This window comes from Dermacentor silvarum, chromosome 8, assembly GCF_013339745.2.
Source record: "Dermacentor silvarum isolate Dsil-2018 chromosome 8, BIME_Dsil_1.4, whole genome shotgun sequence".
Taxonomy (NCBI): domain Eukaryota; kingdom Metazoa; phylum Arthropoda; class Arachnida; order Ixodida; family Ixodidae; genus Dermacentor; species Dermacentor silvarum.
The window spans coordinates 127,397,104-127,414,890 of NC_051161.1; the positions used below are offsets into that span (position 1 = coordinate 127,397,104).

Here is a 17,787-nt window from a genome sequence, read left to right on the forward strand (position 1 = left end):
GCTATACAACCCAGATAGAGCAGCGCGAATCATTTACGCATGTGTTGCTCTCCATAACATTGCCTTGGACGCGGGTGACTGGTCATTGGACGATTATGGTGGGGAAGTGCCACCAGCTGAGGAGCCTGGAGACAGCCAGGTGCTGGCACCGCACGACGTGTTCCTCAGAGGAAGGCAGCAGTGCAGCGCCATTGTCAACCTTTTCTGAAGGACACAGGAATGGTGAGTTTTCATAATACATAATTTATTTATACAAATTGTAGTGCCCCTAGGCTATCACATGGCTGTGTTCGTACAGTGGAAAATATATTAAATAACTTGTATCCACATCAAGTGCATCTCCATACGGATGGTCAATGTTCCTAATCCACACATCCGACAGATTGCGATAATTTAAACACCGGTGGGGTTGGGGTGGGGGGATCCAAGCTTCTTGCCCCCCTTCGAAATAAAGTCCTGGCTATCCTACTAAAGGAACTTCGTTTCAAACAAGCCCGAAGCATATCCGAACCCAAGAGGGCGCCCGCACCTGCCGCATGCATTGCTGCCGCGTGCGACTGCCCACTTAAATGGTTGTCACTGGCACAGTCTACAAGGCGCGTTTTTTATAGAAATGGTTAGGACTTTATTTTAGTATTATTTCTTCCCAATCAGGGCACTGTGTGATGCCCAACAATGCAAAGGGAAGCACGATCATCATGGTCATCATGTATTTCGTAGTCAATCCAGGATCAATCCGGATAGTGGCGAAGTAAAGTCAGCGCAAATCTCGTGCTATAGAACAATGGCCACGTCGGGTACGCCGAGCTTTGCTTTCGTAAAATACCACGACAGTGCCAAGGCAATAGTGCATATTTCACTGATAAAGAAGTATGGCCCTACGTCGATAAATGAATTGTGCAAGAAGAAATTGGTATATTGGTGCGATACGGGACTGCTGTCGGACCACAGCAATGAGGATTATTACTCGCGGACATTGTGGAAGTTGGTGGTAAGCGATTTTCATTTGAAGGTATCAACTGTTTCGACTTCGACGCTGTACCTATGCTTAGATTGTGCTTCTTGCATACGGATAGCTGTTGCGCACTGCAAGTTAGAGGACGTAAACCACCGGGCATATAAAATGACGCTAAAAGGGATACAAAATATTTCAAGGAAGACGTGGGGCTTTCATTGCGCAAAAACACTCCTGTAGCACGTTTCGTGAAGTTAGAGCTTTCTTGGTGCGTTTACAAACTCCACAGATGACTAGACTGTGCGGGTTGGCAGTGTTATCAAAGAAGCAGTTAAAGAAGGCAAATTGTGGAATCATGCTCGGTATGACTTTCAATACTTTGAACACACCTATGTTCGGTTTCTGCGAACAGACCCTATCGCATCTGTCGTAGCTTAAGATGAACAAGAAGAGAGAGAGAGAAAAAAACGAATTGACTCTTGTATTTCGTGGGGAAGGCTGCGGCGTCTAGAGAAATGATGCAGGTTATATGTAGCACAAAGCGTGCACTTTCGTTTGGCGATTGCCAGCCCTACAATGATTGAACGCGATTGTATTTTTCTCTTCGTGGTTGTAGGGACGCGGGTCTTCGTTTATTTTGTATTCAATACTCATTCCATCAACTATGCATTGAACCCATCTTTTGAGCAGTATGTCTAAATGCATATAGTACGTAAATGCAAAATCTATGCCATAGTATGCAACAAGTACCAATAAATTGTTTAGCTAACCATATTACAAATCTTCATGTAACTGCTGTGCTAGCATGCATTCGACCAACATGTTTAATTTTTGTATGCGTTCATTCTTGGTCTTGTTTAATTGACGAATTTTGAATTACTGAAAGTAATCAGTGATGCTGGTTTGTCGCATCCAGTAGTTCGTGGTTTCGAGGGTAATGTTTGCCAGCAGGCCAACTACCATATTTACTTGCATAATAACCGCATCCCTGAACTGTGTGGCATAAAAATTTGGTTCCCCCCCTTCACCCCATACGTACTGTCAGAGCAGGTGACGACGGCATTAACGACACGTGTTCACTATTATTTTAGGCACCTATTGCGCACCGTGCTTTAACCCTTTTGTGGTCAATCACGTGAATATAGGCTTCGCGAACAAATCAGAAATGGTCTATGCGCCATATATTTACGGCGCTGGCTGCATCTCAAAAAGTGCTCTAATTTTCTAACTTTTCTTACCCAGCATGTCCTGGCACTCTGTGGGAATAAGGGAATCTTTTTGTTGCGCCAATGGCTTTTGTATTGTTCCTTTTTCTTCCTTAATTTTTTTTCTCCAGCGCCTCTATACTACCGCTTGCACATCCGGGCGTGCAAACACTTTCTGCTCATTTAATGCTCACAGGGGTGCGATTACATCCGTTCACAGGCGGGAACTGGCACACACAAATGATGCTGCCATGCCAGCGCTTGCTCTTTTTATTTTTGAGGCTCGCACAAGCTCATTGCATCTCGTTGGCAATAAGATAAAGGATTAGCAGAGGTTTCTCACACTTTGTTTTCTGATGTGCGCATATCCATAGAGCTTTCCTGAATGAAGCTAAACATTTCGACAGAATTTAAATTCCATAGACCCGGATATACAGTTCACGTCGGAGCGCGAACAAAACGGATCGTTACCATTCCTAGATGTACAAGTTACACAAACCAACGGCAATCTAAAATTCTCAGTCTACCGAAAACCAACCCACACAGGCCGCTACCTACACTTCGCATCCAACCATCCGGCAAACCACAAGGCATCGGTCGTAAATTCTTTATTGAAAAGAGTCGAAACTCATTGCACATTGGAATCAGATCAAAAGAAAGAAAGGAGAACGGTTCTCAACGAACTCAAAAGGAACGGCTATACAACAGAATTCATTCGAAAAACAACCCGACAACAAAAAAGAAAAAACAAACTACGAGACCTCCAACCGTTGACTGCCCCTCGACCACAGAAAGGAGTGTCCATCCCATACGTCAAAGGTACCAGCGAAGCTCTCAGCCGAATATTGAAAAAAGAAGGCCTCAAAGTCGCGCATAAACCAATGAACACTTTGAATATCCTCATTCCTAAACCAAAAGACCGTCCACCAAAAGAAAAAGCTCAAGGCGTTGTCTATAAAATCAGCTGTGCCGACTGTCCGGCGTCGTACATCGGGGAAACCAAAAATCTAAAAGAATCAGACAACATGAAAACGACGTCAGAAGATTCAACCGAATACGCAGCACCGTCGCCGAACATTCCGAAGACGCCAACCACAAGATTTCTTTCCATGAAACCCAAATACTTCAAACAGAGACAAACTGGCAAAAAAGGCTACTACTGGAGTCTTGGCACATTCAGAACACGGCGGGTAATATAAACCGCGTGAAGGGCATTCTTCCTTCTTTGTATGTTCATGGCCTTGCAGACGCGACGAAGGGAATAAAGGACCCCCCGCTCTAGGTCAGCAACACCAAAACAACTCGTCCCCCCCCCCCCTGTCCCTCGTCAACACATTCCCGCGACTAAAGGGCGCCCAGCATCTGTCAACCCAGCCGACCAGCGACGCCGAAGCCCCCTATCCCCCCCCCCCCAACCCCACCCCCACCACCTATTTTGTCTGTCTAGAGCAGGTGCCCCGCCAAGTGTCTCCGCACCTTACGCTCTCTCCTTCTTCCTCTCCTTTGTTACGACGGACCTTTTAAAAGCAGCACACCGCCACCTCCGAAGAATACCCCCTGAAGAAGGGGCCGAATTGTTTACGAAACTTTCGTAGGGCTAGTAAATTTCCTTATTTGGTTGGAGTCAATCTCTAAGGCCCAAATTCTGAAACGTTCCTCACCTTAACAAGGAATCCTTCATTGATTCTAGGACGCCCTACGTCAATTCTCAAAGCTTCCTTATTGAGGCGCCATCAATGAAGGGTTCCTTGGTTAGTCATCTCCGTAAGGCAGCGCGCTCGGTACCTTCGTGACTCCTTTCCTCGCTCCTGTCCCTGAACGAGCGCTCGCCCGCAATGCTTCCCCACGTGATGTCCGCCTGCGCAAGCGCAGTGTCGCCTTCTGTTGACGCGAGCAGCTGAGGGCGCGGAGTACTGCGTTTTCGCACGAAGATGGCGGCTTCGAATAGGTCGGCGGCAGACAGCAGCCTGGAAGACTTCGCGCGATTTTTAAGCCGTGCCTGCGACTTTGTCTTCGGGGATGTATACGCATATTCCCCAAGAGTGAGGTGCCTTCGGGACAAGGTGAACCCCATGGAAGTGTACTCGGACGAGGAGTTCCTTTTCAGATTCCGGTTCTCGAAAACGTCCGTGCTCACGATGATGTCCGACTTACAACTACAAGACAACACGGATGGAAGAGGGACGCCGCTTCCAGCGTTGTTGAAGTTATTGATCACACTGCGATTTTTCGGCTCTGGTGCAATGCAGACAGTTGTAGGTGACCTGGTCAATGTGTCGCAGCCATCGGTGTCGCGGTGCATATGGGAGACGACGCAGGCCGTGTGTTTACGGCTTTTCCCGAAATATGTGCGCCATCCTGACGCTCAAGAAGCAACATCGTTGATGACCCGCTTTCACAACATCGGCGGATTTCCTGGTGTGACTGGATGCATCGACTGCACGCACGTGCCAATTGACAGTCCGGGTGGGGATGACGCCGAGGTGTACCGGAATCGGAAGGGATACTTCTCTATTAATGTGCAGGTAAATGTGTGGTCTTTTTTTTATTATTATTCCTCTTGTTTGTTGCTCTGTCATGTTATCATGTATGGTTACTGTTACATTATCATGTATGGTAGGCGGTTGTGTGTGTTTGCTCAGTGCGAGTATGTCATATGTAGTGGGTGTACTCCTTTTATTGTTTTTCACAGTGTGCTGCATCAGGCGTAATCTTCAAGTGCCTGGATGAGTGCTTTTCAAGGCTACTAAATATGAAATAGTTGATGTTCTCGTATGTAATGCACCTGTAGTGTGTTTTCGCATGGAGTCCATGTTTGTAAACTTGACAAAACTCACTGAAGAATTGAAAATTCTTAATGTATTCTGCAGCTGTATGCTCCTTATGATTCTGAATATGCAAGAAATGTGGTGAAAGCAAGTTTTTAGTCAACAGAATTTATTGGCGTCTAAAGGGTTAAAGGGCATGTGCCGATATTTCGCATCCTGTACATTTGATACTTTTTTATGCCATAAACTAGCAGCGCCCATCACAAATATCTGTATTGCTCTCTTTTGCAGGCTGTCACCGGACCAGAGTTACAGTTTCTGGATGTAGTTGCAAGTTGGCCTGGATCGGTTCATGACAGCTGCATATTCTCGAACAGTAGAGTGATGGTGCTTTACGAGCAAAAAGCTGTGCCAGGCATTCTTCTGGGCGACCAAGGTTATGCCTGCCTGCCATATCTGATGCCACCACTCAGAAACCCCCGCACAGCTGCAGAAAAGAGGTAGAGCACATAAAGTTTTGCAACACCTAAATAAGTAATATTCAGCTTGGCCTGTGGTGCACAGTAGCCAACTTTGATGCAGATCTTCAGCATACTTTTTTTTGTACTACTGCTAAAAACAGTACTACGGTTACATGCCCAAGTTGTTATACAATGCGAACTGCAGGTAGCGGAATACATTGACAGAGACTGATTTCTGTGAAATCCGAGATGCTTTTATGTACATAATTACTGCACCTGCCAACATAATAAATAATCAGTGCACAGATCCATGTAAATACCGAAGTTACGAGTTTGAGGTTTGAGTGTGAAAGCAACCTACACTCCTAGGGTCTGTAACTGGCATGTAGCTGCAATAAGATGGCTCATTACTATATCTTGCATGTTTTCTTCTCGTACAGGTACAACACTAGTCATATCAAGACCAGGAACACCGTGGAAAGGGCTTTCGGAGTGTGGAAGAGACGCTTCCCATGCCTGCGGACAAAACTGCTCACAGACACTCCCCGGTCTGTTGCCATCATTACAGCTTGTGCAGCCCTGCACAATGTTGCATATGGAATGCGGGAGCCCTGTCCAGTGTCCATTGATGAAGTTGATGACTCAAGTTCAATAGACGACCAAAGTCAAAATGAATCTGGCACTTTACTGGGCACACAATTGCGCAGCCGCCTCATCCAACGATGTTTTTCTTCTAGGCATACAGATGATGACGCAGCCTCCTCATGAAGGTTTAGCTAGCCGAGGAGCCCACATTATTGTGTGTAATGGAGCTTCAATGCATATTTAAGCACTCCATGTAGTTGAAATAAATCCAGGACCCTTCACAATGGCTCCCCCGTAGCTGCGGTATTTCTTGTCATGTTAAACCCCATTTATTTTTACTCAACACCATCGAGTACAGTGTTGCATCGAATGCAGCCCTGTTCTCTGTTGTTCACTTAATTACTGTGAAATGTTTTGAATAAAGCAAATTACTGAAAATACACATAGCAAAAATTTTTTATTTAGTGATCCTTGCTGCTGTCAAGTGCTTCCATTTGTTTTAACAGAAGTTCTCGTTTTATTTTCTGCACTTCTTGGTTTTGTTTCAGCGCTCGAATCTGCATCCTGTGTTGCATCTTCCGCATGCACCTTTCGTCGGCATGCAGCTCCCTGATACCCTGCATTTTGAGGTCATGCTCCTCCTTCAGTAGCCTCATTCGTTCTTTGTGTTCAGCTTCCCTGTGTTTTTTTTCTGTGGTTATTGCGTCCACCCGAGCGGCTAGCTCAGTGTCCAACGCCTGTTGCAAGACGCCCAGTCGGCCAGTGCGAATAAGTGGCACAAATGGCTCAGGAGCTGCAGCTTGGGTATCTGTGCTTGACCCACCAGCAGCATCGTCCACCCTGCAGTTTTGATCAACACTTGTCTGTGCACGTCCACTACTGCTGCTCCTAGTTGGTGTGGGGCTGCTGTGAACCATTGACTGCATGATGAAACCATCACTGTCGCTCAGGTCCAGTGTTGCATCTGCAATAAAAATAGCAGCTGATCAATGAATTCTTTACGATTCATAAAAATGAGTGCAGCTATATGTTACACAGATAGCCAAGGTATTTTCTGGCTCAGTATTTTACGGCAGACGTCGTATTCAGTCTACTCAAGCTAAAACTTGGAATTAATTGCCAGTAGAAATTAGGAGTGCACACAGCTTTCCTTCACTGCTCAAAGATTCTATGTAGCTAAATAAAACTAATATTGTTACTTATGATACAAGTCATGTTGTTTTTCTGTTTCTGTCATGCCTGTTTTGACATGGCACTCGACTGGTCTCTACATTTATTTTTTGAAACAATTTTGTTACTGGTACATTTTTGCAACCGCTTCGTAACGGTGTATGAGTTATTCCTGTTGTGTCATGTGTATGTTTTCTTAAAATCTTTGTCTACATCATTTAAAAGAAAAATTCGTTCTTGACCAGGGCGAATTTTTTTTTTTCAACTGCTAATTTTTATTACAGATGAACATCTGTACGTTCAGCCCTTATCCTGTGTTTCTCTGTTCTATGTTTGTGTTCCTGCCAGGGTCTTCTCAGATCAGGAGCTCTTTGGTTTGACTACTTGACACTGTAATCCATAAGATGTGTCTATCTTCACTCAGATGTGTACTTACTGTGTTCACAATTTATGAATTTGTATAATTATAATTTTATTGGAGCCACAAATAGCCTTCAGCTATGGAAATTATTGGAAATAATGTGTGGGCTTTTCAGACAATAAAGATGAATCTTGTATGTTGCTTGAATAAAAAGGAGTATTATAAGCACTTTTTGTTTCAATTACGAGGAACTTCAGGCAAACTTCAAATGTGAGCATGCTATTTCAACAGCACAGCAAGTAGCATTGTACACGCTTGGCAAAAAAATATTGCAGTTGTAGTTAACACAGTCACTAACAGGTTGAGCACGCTTATCGAAAGTTGTAGCGGCCGCCTGAGTTATCCGTACCTGGTACACCTCAAACGTGCCCTGCGGTCATTCTGTAGCATCACATAGCGCTGCCATGCGTCTCGACTTACCGTCATCACTGTCGTCCCGTCCGCTCGCTTGTATCATTCCATTGACGATGTCATTCACAGTTTCTGTACTAGGCAGGCGTAGAGGACGATCGCTGTCGAACGGGTTTGGAACCCTGACGGCCAGGTGCGGCACGATGGCCTCAATTTGCGCTAGGCGCTCGTCCATGGGTGGAGGTGGTGGCCCGCCTCCTGTAAAATACCTATATCTCATTGCCAATTCAGAAGAAACGAGGAAAGCCTACCTGTGGCCATGACGTCGCGGATATTCTTCGCTTTCTCGCGCTTCCACTTTTGCTTGAGGTTGTCCCACAACTTTTTTAGTTGTTTGACGTCGCGGGGACGAACGAGAGGCCGGCTATTATACTCGGTGCACAACTTGTCCCAGGTCCTGGCCTTCGCGTGTATTGAAACCGCGTCTGAACGTTTGTTCTCGAGGCACGTCTTGTGTAGGTTGACAAGCTCCGTCAATAAGTCTTTTTCTTCTTCCGTAAAATACGCTTTTCCAGGCATTATTAGGTTCTAGACTGCGCTGTTGGAGACAACACCCGCTCAAGGCAAAACACGACGACAAACACGCCTTTTCGGAGCCGGCGGGCAACGATCACGCGGGCGCTGTTGCCAGACGTCATCCGTTTTCGTGCTTTTCTGTTGAAAATGTTTAGATGAAATAACCAAAGTAGCAAAGAAAGCATCGATACGTCTCCGTAGATATTTTGTGCTAAAATAATAATGCCAGCATTCATTTATTTGGCTTGATAAAGGCGTTCAGTTGCAATTGTTCACAAGAACCCTCGGACCCAAACGGGCGACATTCGTTTCTCTCCTCGTTGAGGCGGTCCTCTCCTTAGGACAGGTGAGGGGCGCTTTCAGAATGCGCTGCCGCCCTTCGTGCACCCTCTCAGGCTAGGAAGCACGAAGGGTTCCTTGAGTAAGGATAGGAAATGGTCGAAGGAAAGGAACGTTTCAGAATTTGGGCCTAAGTCTTAAGCTTTCCTGAATGCGCTCGCCTATGCAGTTTGATTACGCTATGGTCAGATTATGGTATACCAAGGCAAAAGAATTTTTCCTCACTTTAGTTTCCCTGAACAAATTACGGTAATATTATTTTGAAATAGGTCTCTCTGAATAATTTATAAATGTGCAGTAAAAAAGCTACCCTTGGCAAAAAAAATCGACCTTCAGAGGGTTAACCTTTCCTTGTACTGTTTTGCCCTAGATCAGTATGTGCAAGTTACACATATGTCTTTATAAAAGCTTTGGAGTGTGCGCTTGAGCGCAGCAACCATGCTTCCGGCATGCAAGCACGAGCAGAACACTGTCCCGCATTATTTCTCTTAATGGTGACATTAGATGCACCGTATCAATAAACAGCTAGGCATAGACAACAAGAACCCATGGCCACAGCAGAAGGTTGAAATTATCGAGGTTTAACTGCATGTAGTTGTGTAAATAAAGTGCATACTGGCCATTTAACGTGTATATATGTATATTGGTAAATAAAGTGTTTTCAGTGTATAACTGCTCATTCCTTAAATGCAGGCACACATATATTCCCCAAGGTACATCGCAACTCTAAAGGAATTAAGTTCTAGAGGGCATGGCAGGTATATATATGCCCGGGCCAGGTATAATATAGTTTTATTCGACCAGGTCGGCCACAGAACGCTGCCTCCACCGCAGCTACAACTTCCACGTGGAGTCGTACATGGTATCGTCGTCCGTGCGGACAAACAGCTGCAAGTAGAGGAGAGTTTTTCTGCGACATTCTTTTGCGGCACGGTTGGCTACTGTCATGAATGTGAGGGGGAGATGAGTTCTGCGGGAGTCATCGATTGTTTGTGTTTTAAAGAAGTGCTGAAAACATGCCCGCGTGAAGATGATAAGCGGTAGGCGGAGCGAGCGGTTTTCACCAAACATAGGCTAGGTCTACCAAGAGCGAAAATTAGCTTTTTAGATATATGCTTTTTTGCCTGCTCGCACCAAACGAGGAGTTCGATAAATGGAGGGATCGCCGTAAGAACGATACGTGAACCGGTAACTACTAATGTTCCGCGCTTTAACGCGGCCGCGGCGTCGAAAGCCGTACGTTCCTCGGTTAACATTTCATTCGGGCATGATGTGACACAGCTGAGTCAAGGTTTAGGGCGCAGACCTGACATTTACTATCACTAAGCTTCAGAGCGCTGCATGCCTGTTGTTAGAGCCAAACTTAATGCAAGATACTTGACACTTCCTCAACGAAGAAGTGCGGTGCTGAAAAAGACAAGCCGCTCTGTGGAATCGGTTTGCTCTTATTTTTTATGGCCACACCTGACTGCCGTCGATGATTTTATAAGGAATTAAGAGGATCATTCTTCAAGTCGCTCATATATGGAAATAAAATGGAGACACTATTCTCAGCACATTACAGGGCATAATAACATGCAACAGCACATTATTATAACATTAACATTTGTCATTCATTTCCTTTTCCAATGTGGGTGTTGTCTTCGTCAAGGCATCATGTTTCAGGAGCAAGAAGAAAAACTTCTCCCTACTCCGTTATCATTGCTCTCAATCAACAAGGGGACATAATTGATGGAAATTGCGCATGTCCAGCTGGAAAGTTGGCATGCAACCATCTGATGGGAATGCTGCGCATGATTAAGCTGATGCAGTGCAAAGGCTTTTCAGAAGCCCCTGAACATTTATCGTGCACTGATCTTCCACAGCAGTGGAGGGTTCCACGCAAAACCTCAATAAAGGGGTGCTCAATTGAAGCTGTAGATTGGAGAAGTGTGAGGGAAGGCGGTATGTGTACCCCAAAGCTTGCGCGCGGCCAATAGAACGGCGGTGGTATCCCCACAATGAGGAGCAGCAAGAAGCTGCAATATGAAAGTTCGCCAGCCGGTTGCTGTCTCTGGACCCGGGGAACGAGTTTGCAGAAGGTCTGCTGCTCACACCACTGCAACCCTTCAAGAAAACCCAAGTATGGCCATGCTTCGGCAGCATCTCCAATGGCATACTAGCGCGCACTGCAGCCATATGGTTTTACCGTGCATACAGCAGGAATTCTGGCAGCACCAAATCCTTGCATTGCAACCGTTCCTGCTCCAGATTTTTTCAGTGGTGCCAGTGTATGCAATCCACTGGCTCACCTCAATGGCAGTCGGATTCTGGAGGTGAGCTTTGGCACTTGAATTTTACATTTTATAAATACTCTTGACAACCATTCAAAGCAGGAATGTTTACAATTTTTTTACAAAGGCCAGTGAGCAGCATTTGTACTTCGAAGAATCTTGAATTACTGTTACATACAACATTGCCTTTGAAGTATTCATGTTGAAGGTTGTGCCTCGCCATTGTTCAATTTGCAGGAGTTGCACACAACAGCTCATTCACTACAGGTTGAGAGACACACTCGGTGGCAGGCAGGAAGTGCGACATGGAAAAAAGAGTGAAGCCTGCGTCTGACCTCGTCAAACTTCGGTGTCGCACTTGCCAGAAAAGATTGGACAGAAAAAGGCCTGCAAGCCATTACGACTAGCAGAAACATTTCACATGTCCCTGCTACAAAGTAAGCAAATCGTATAGGACAACCAGATATAAGGAGATAAATTTCAAGTATGTGCAAAAAAGCTGCATGGTGCAGGTACACGTATACTGGCTGGTACGTTTGTATTTTGTAATGAAAAGTTTATATCACCTTGAGTGATTTTTAGTGTACTTTTGATCAATTTGGACAGTAACGTCCATTAATAAGCTAGAAGTAAATGCCTTCGGAAACATTCTTTCCTGCAGCCTGTGTTCGGTGAGATAAAGGAAGAAATACCTTAAGAAGTCGCTATTACTTTTGCATCTAACGGCAAGTTACATTTCAGAAATGTAATTTGTAAGTGTAGTCCGTTGCATTTTGGTGGTAAGCAGTTGCAATTGTAATCTGGTCCTTTTTTTTTCAATCTCACGTGGAAGTGTGTTTGAACACCTTATTTTATGCAGTAATGCTCCAAAGTTGTACTTAGTGCCCCCACAATGCGTGCTTCATTACCGTTAAAACAGGTATTCCAGTGCTTATTTTTGGGTGCTTGTTAAAATTAAGGATTTCGGTTATATTTATGTGCTACATGCAGGTATGGGACTGCCAATGAAGCTATTGCTGCTGCTCGTTACGAGGAGGTGCTGAAAGCCATGGGCCATGACATCACTGCGAGCACCTGTGGCCTGCTGGTGAACCCAGCTTTTCCTTGGCTTGGTGCATTGCCAGACAGGATCGTCTTTGACCCAGTGGAGTTGATCTATGGCGTAGTGGAGATTAAGGGCCCATATTCTTTGTAGGATACTAAAGGAGAGGAGCTTGCTGGGCTTAGTTTCTGCTCCGAGCTCACCAACAGTGGCCCAAGGCTGAGGAGAGAGCACTTCTATTATTCTCAGCTATTAGGCAAGATGGGTGTGTCCAGGCTGTGCTGGGGTGACTGTCGTTTTCAGCAGAAATTTCATTCTCATCGAAAGGGTTAGGCTCAACAACGGTGATTGGCAGATCATGAAGAGAAAACTACAAGAGTTTTACTTCACAACATTGCTTCCATTTTTGGAAACAACTGTATGAGTTGAGATGCATGTAATGCATGAAGAAACACACCAAAGAAAAAGTACAAGAACATGTTTTATTTTGTAGAGATGTATGAAAAGAGTGCAATAAAGATCACTGACATTAGCTTCTCGTCAGCATCGTCCTCAGCATCCCTGAAGAGCGGCACTTGAAGGTTGCTCAAAAAAGCACAGACAGTCCATATTCGGTTGGCTAATGGACCGAAAGCAATAGGAATAGGGCGATCAAAGATGTGATAGCTCTTGATGCCTTGAATCCTTCTTTCAACATTTGTTCGCAGCAAAGCAATTTCTTGCGTATTTCTAATGTCCTCTTCACTGAATTGATCACCATGCAAGAAAGGCGGCTAGTTTAACTTCACGCCCTTTGTCTGCAAGAGGTCCTCAATGTGAAACCCTTTGTTGGCCATAACTGAATCACCTTTGTCAAATTCCAGGTCAAGGAAATGACTTTGAATCACGCTTTCTGTATCTGATTCTGCAAAAAGCTCAGACACGAATGTCACCAGTCCATGAGGAGAAACTGCAACCAGCCCCTTGAATGTGTGGGTCAATTTGCAGTGCGAGTACAGCTCAGACTGTGTGACAAAGGATGTTGGCACATTACAGCGTATCTCAGTTGCATCAAGCAACCCACGAGTGGAGGCATACCTTTCCTTGAATGCTTCAGGCATACGCCTATCAATCGCTGCTCGGGACAACCATATTGGCATTTTTGTCAACTGAAGGTACATGTAGTTTGTCCACGCTGAAAATATGCGCGAGACGATACTTGCTGATATGGAGAACAAGTGACCTAAATGCTGATGAAACAGGTGCAGTCACAGTTTCACAAGCACCAAGAACAGTTCATTTTCTACTAGTAATTTTCTTGGTCGGCCACAGTACTCGTGTGCCTGTAAGTTACCTGCATTTCTTTTGATATTTTTCCCATCTGTACCAGGTTCTAGGAATTCAAGAAGGTTGATGAAGGATTCATAATTTTTTAGGCCAGTGTAGAATCCAATGTCTTTGTCTGATTCTAAAAATTTTTCAATTGCGAAGGGCCTGGCATCTTGCTTCAGCTTTTCCACATTATTCTGTGCCACTAGAAGCTCTCTTCGAAGGAGATTAAGCTCCTGGGTCTGTGCACGAAGTCTCTGCTGAATATCGGTTTCTTCGCAATGGCAGCTTTCATACGGCCCCATACATTTTCTATTATATTCAGGTCAGCGCCTTTCGGACACCACTCTAGCATGGGGATCTGCTTCTCTGAGAGATATTGTTTCACAATCCTGCCCGTGTGAACTGGAGCCTGGTCGTGCTGGAACAGAAAATTTTGGTCAGGAAGCAAGTTTTCAATCTAAGGCAGCAACACATCGTGCAGACTACGACAATACTTCGCCGACGTCAAAGTGCCGTGGATACGATGCAATGGGCCCAGGCCATCTCGGGATATGAAGCCCCATACAATCACGCTTGTTCTTCCACTAGACAACACACTTCGCACGTTTTTAGCATCGTATCTGTAACACAATGTCTTGTGAAAATTTACTTGATAGATGATGAACAAACGTTCAAGTAAATCAGCCTTACCGGGTGCCTGAGAGTTGCCAAACACGCACCCTCTGGTCCTGTCGCGTGGAAAAGGTAGACTCATCAGAAAAGATGACGCGAATCCAGTCCTCGCTTGTTAATGGAGCAAGCTGCAAAGCAAACTGCAGCCTTGCATTCTTGTTCGCCGCTGTCAGTAATGGTTTCCATGCTGCCATGCAACTGCGAAACCCTGCATCCTTCACTCGACGGCGAACTGTAGAATCTGAAGCCTCGAGGTCTAAGGCTTCACGAATTGCTCTAGCGGGAAGGAAAGCATCCTGGACCACGGCTGCGATGATTAACGTTTTTCCTCCCCCGTCGTAGATCTTGGTGGCGGCGCTCGGGGGGCATCACGGATTTCGTCCTGCATGCTTAAAAGCCTGAATTGAATATTCACCATCTTCAATGGCCTGTTAACCAATGCTCTGATTTGACGTTGGGTATACCCCTTATATGCAAGATGCACAATTTTACGCCTCTGTTCCTCGGAAACCCTAGCCATGGCAGTATGCCGTCCCCTGTGTGACATTCAGAAACAGCGTCTCTATATATCTGCTCATAGTATGCTGGGTGGTGGCGTGATCTTTATCATAAACCGTGTGGCAGGCGGCGCGCAACATAGCAGACAACGAAGGCACTTTCCAATGACGCGATGCTCGCGGTGGTAAAATATTCAAGCCGCAAACGCACTGCGCATGTGCAGAACTTCACGTTCGCATCGGTAGGCGTCGCTGATAGCACCGTGCGGCACAAGCTCCCGTGTTTACACTAAGCGTGCTCACGACTATACATAGCACATATAGTCACGATATCGCACAGCAGGGCACATCTAGAGTTGGAACTAGCACAGCTTCCCGTGCATAAAAGAGCCACGGCCAGCGGTCTATTCGCAAGTTCCATAGACTGTCACGCCACCCCAAGGCCACCGGTGAAACTTTTTCAAAAAGTATCGGAGTAACTGCAGGCAGAGCGTCGATAGCGCATTTGCTTGCTTTCTTCGTGTCAGCTAGTAGGCTTGATTATTACGCATGATGAAATTCAAGAGCAATCGGATGTCCTGCGTGCCGCAATGCACCAACAAAGAGAGAGCTGTGGCAAGTCAAGTGAAGTCGGGCTCCACTCGTTCCCCAAAGATGCGGCAAAAAAGAAGGAATGGGTCGTGAAGCTGCGAATTGGCAAGCCGGTAACACCACCGATGAAAGTGTGCAGTGCGTACTTCGCCAGCAGTAATTTCTTCTAGAGCAACGTAGGTAAGAGAACAAAAGTTTTTTGCAGATATGCATTCTATTATTTGTTTTTCTACGGAGAATGGAACCATTAATTAGAAAAATAGAGCTTGCGACAGTGTCACGAACAACAGCGTGGCTTTGATCCCAAGTAGATGTACGCACGTGGGTGAGCGTTGGAAGTATTTGGTCAGGTTTTGCCTGCATCAACTCGCAGTGTGTGGTTGCCGCGGTGCCTCGGCTCGCTAGAAACGCATGTTTTCGTTCTCGCTGCACCCCATGCTCCGCGCGTGGCCAAACCTGAGCTGCGCACTTGTGGGCAGTGCAACAAGGACATACGAGCATTTAAGATAAAAACTGACATGTTTGTAGCACTTTGTTGCAGCTCTAGAGAGATGCTACAGTAGATCTACGTGGGCGGGCGTAGTAAATATTTGACCGTGTTTCACAGGCAGCAACCCGCAGTGCTGCTGCCGTTACGTCTGGTCCCTCCAGAAACGCATGTGTTTGCGTTCTGGGCTGCACCCCGTGCGCCAACACGCGGCCAAAGCTCGAGCTGTTCACTTCTGGCCAGTGCACCTAGAACATATAAATATTTAAAGCAATAATTGATATGCTCTACAAGGATGTTATGGCTTGGAGGATACAGATACCAAATATTGTGTAGTGTAGAATGTCAGTATTTCATTAATACTTTTAGACTATTCTTGCAATAATGCTCCTCAGTGAAACTAATTCGTTTTTGGCATGCAGACCCACAGGTATGGAAGCCTGCCAGCAGGCGACTAAAGTTATCCAGCTGTGCCTTCAAAATTTTTACTTGTCGTAACGACTTGTCGAGAACGCAAGCAGCCCAAGAACGCAATAAACATGAGTCTGGAAGGCATTCTCAAGGTATTTATCATTTGAAAACGTGTGCTTAAACTAGCAACATTATCACCTGATGTTTTGCCCATCTGTGCCTGTTATTGTAAACATAAACTTACTATGAGCAATCGGTAATTTTCTCTGCAGCTGAAAACATATCAACAGTTGTACGATGACCATGAATATGCATTTCTCTCATAGTAACAAAAGTTGTGATTATTTTGTGCAAGAGTGACTTTCCAGACCAAACAAGTGTCCAGCATGACTCCATTCCTCATGAAGACCACACGGAGGTAAGATACACCAGTGCCACATTGACATCTAGCAGATCCATTATTTACAGCTATATTTGTGTACAGTGACGCGCGGCTTTGTTTACATTCCACTTAGGTGTTATTTCAAGGTGATGACATTGTGTTATGTTGGAGTCATTTCTGTTACCTGTACCTTAATAGAACCACGAATTGCTGCTGTATTGCCATGCATGAAGGCTTTTAGCGCGAAAGATTAAATGGAAATCAAGGCAACTTCAAAGCACAGTTATGAAATTAATGCATCTTTATCTTGTCAGCAATGTGTATGAAATACAGCGTTTCTAGTAAGAACCACTGCAGAAAAATTATCTTAAAAGAAATGAGTGTTGTTTGCTATTCTGCATCTTCCAGAGGACTTAGTTTTCTTCTTACTGCATTCTGCTTCGTCATTTGCCATCATGCATCAATCACAATCCGCTGACAGAAAACAGTTGCAGAACAGAAGGGTCTTGGCGAGTCAAGGTGGTCACAATGTTGCAGTAATACGTCTGCTACATTGAGAGCAAGATGGCTTCGAAAAATTTCAGGAAATGTGCTGCTGTAATATAATAGGTGTTTTTCTTCTAAGAGGCTGGGTTTTATGTATTTAAGGCTTATTTATTAGTATCAGCCCTTGTTTGCAGTACTTCACACATGCATATTTCACAGTTAATGGTGTGTGTCATGCTTGGCTGCTATTCAGAAACTATCGCAGACTGGACTTGGAAGAAAAGATTTTTGCGTGGTGTGCTTAGTTTATTATTGTTGACTGGCACAGGTGGGGCAGTCGACGCATGAAGCTACCAGGGAATCCGGAGCTGGAGCTGACACCATACATAAAGAAGAAGATGCAGTGGAGGCCCTTCTCCAACTAGCAGCATCTGGCAGTGACAAGAATGTCACCGAAAAATATGTGCAGGTGGATTCCTTGTCCATTGTAAGCAGAAAGCTTAACCTTACAGAGTCACTGTCTACAGACATCACTGTTCGAGCTTTCACAGGTGTTGAGTCAGTGAAAACCTTTCATTCCATTTACAATGAGGTGGCTTTAAATTGACAATAATAGACAGTTTTAGTTTAGCGTTAGCGTAATAGCGGGGTTACGGGAAATAGCGTTACCGTTCCGCAAACGAACTTTGCAGAAAGAGAGTTTTAGTATAGCGTGATAGCGTAGTTTACGTGCGGGACGCTATTCCATTACGCTTTGAATTTCGCATACACAGGGCACCTAATTCTATGTGTGTGTGCGTCCGG

General features: G+C 45.1%; 2 protein-coding genes across 2 annotated transcripts; one reads left to right on the top strand and one right to left on the bottom strand.

Annotated features, from left to right (window-relative positions):
• The first annotated feature begins 3,796 nt into the window (after nucleotides 1–3,796).
• On the top strand, nucleotides 3,797–6,161 carry LOC125947356 (putative nuclease HARBI1). Its single transcript, XM_049671899.1, has 3 exons — nucleotides 3,797–4,685; nucleotides 5,220–5,428; nucleotides 5,830–6,161. The coding sequence occupies exons 1-3, from the start codon at nucleotides 4,092–4,094 to the stop codon at nucleotides 6,155–6,157; spliced, it is 1,131 nt and encodes a 376-aa protein (XP_049527856.1). The 5' UTR covers nucleotides 3,797–4,091; the 3' UTR covers nucleotides 6,158–6,161.
• A 274-nt stretch (nucleotides 6,162–6,435) lies between these two features.
• LOC125947357 (myb/SANT-like DNA-binding domain-containing protein 3) lies at nucleotides 6,436–9,284 on the bottom strand. Its single transcript, XM_049671900.1, has 3 exons — nucleotides 8,228–9,284; nucleotides 7,986–8,174; nucleotides 6,436–6,938 (listed from the first exon to the last, which is right to left on the bottom strand). Exons 1-3 carry the CDS (start codon nucleotides 8,493–8,495, stop codon nucleotides 6,436–6,438), a joined length of 960 nt encoding a protein of 319 aa, XP_049527857.1. The 5' UTR covers nucleotides 8,496–9,284.
• Between the last annotated feature and the right edge of the window lie 8,503 nt (nucleotides 9,285–17,787).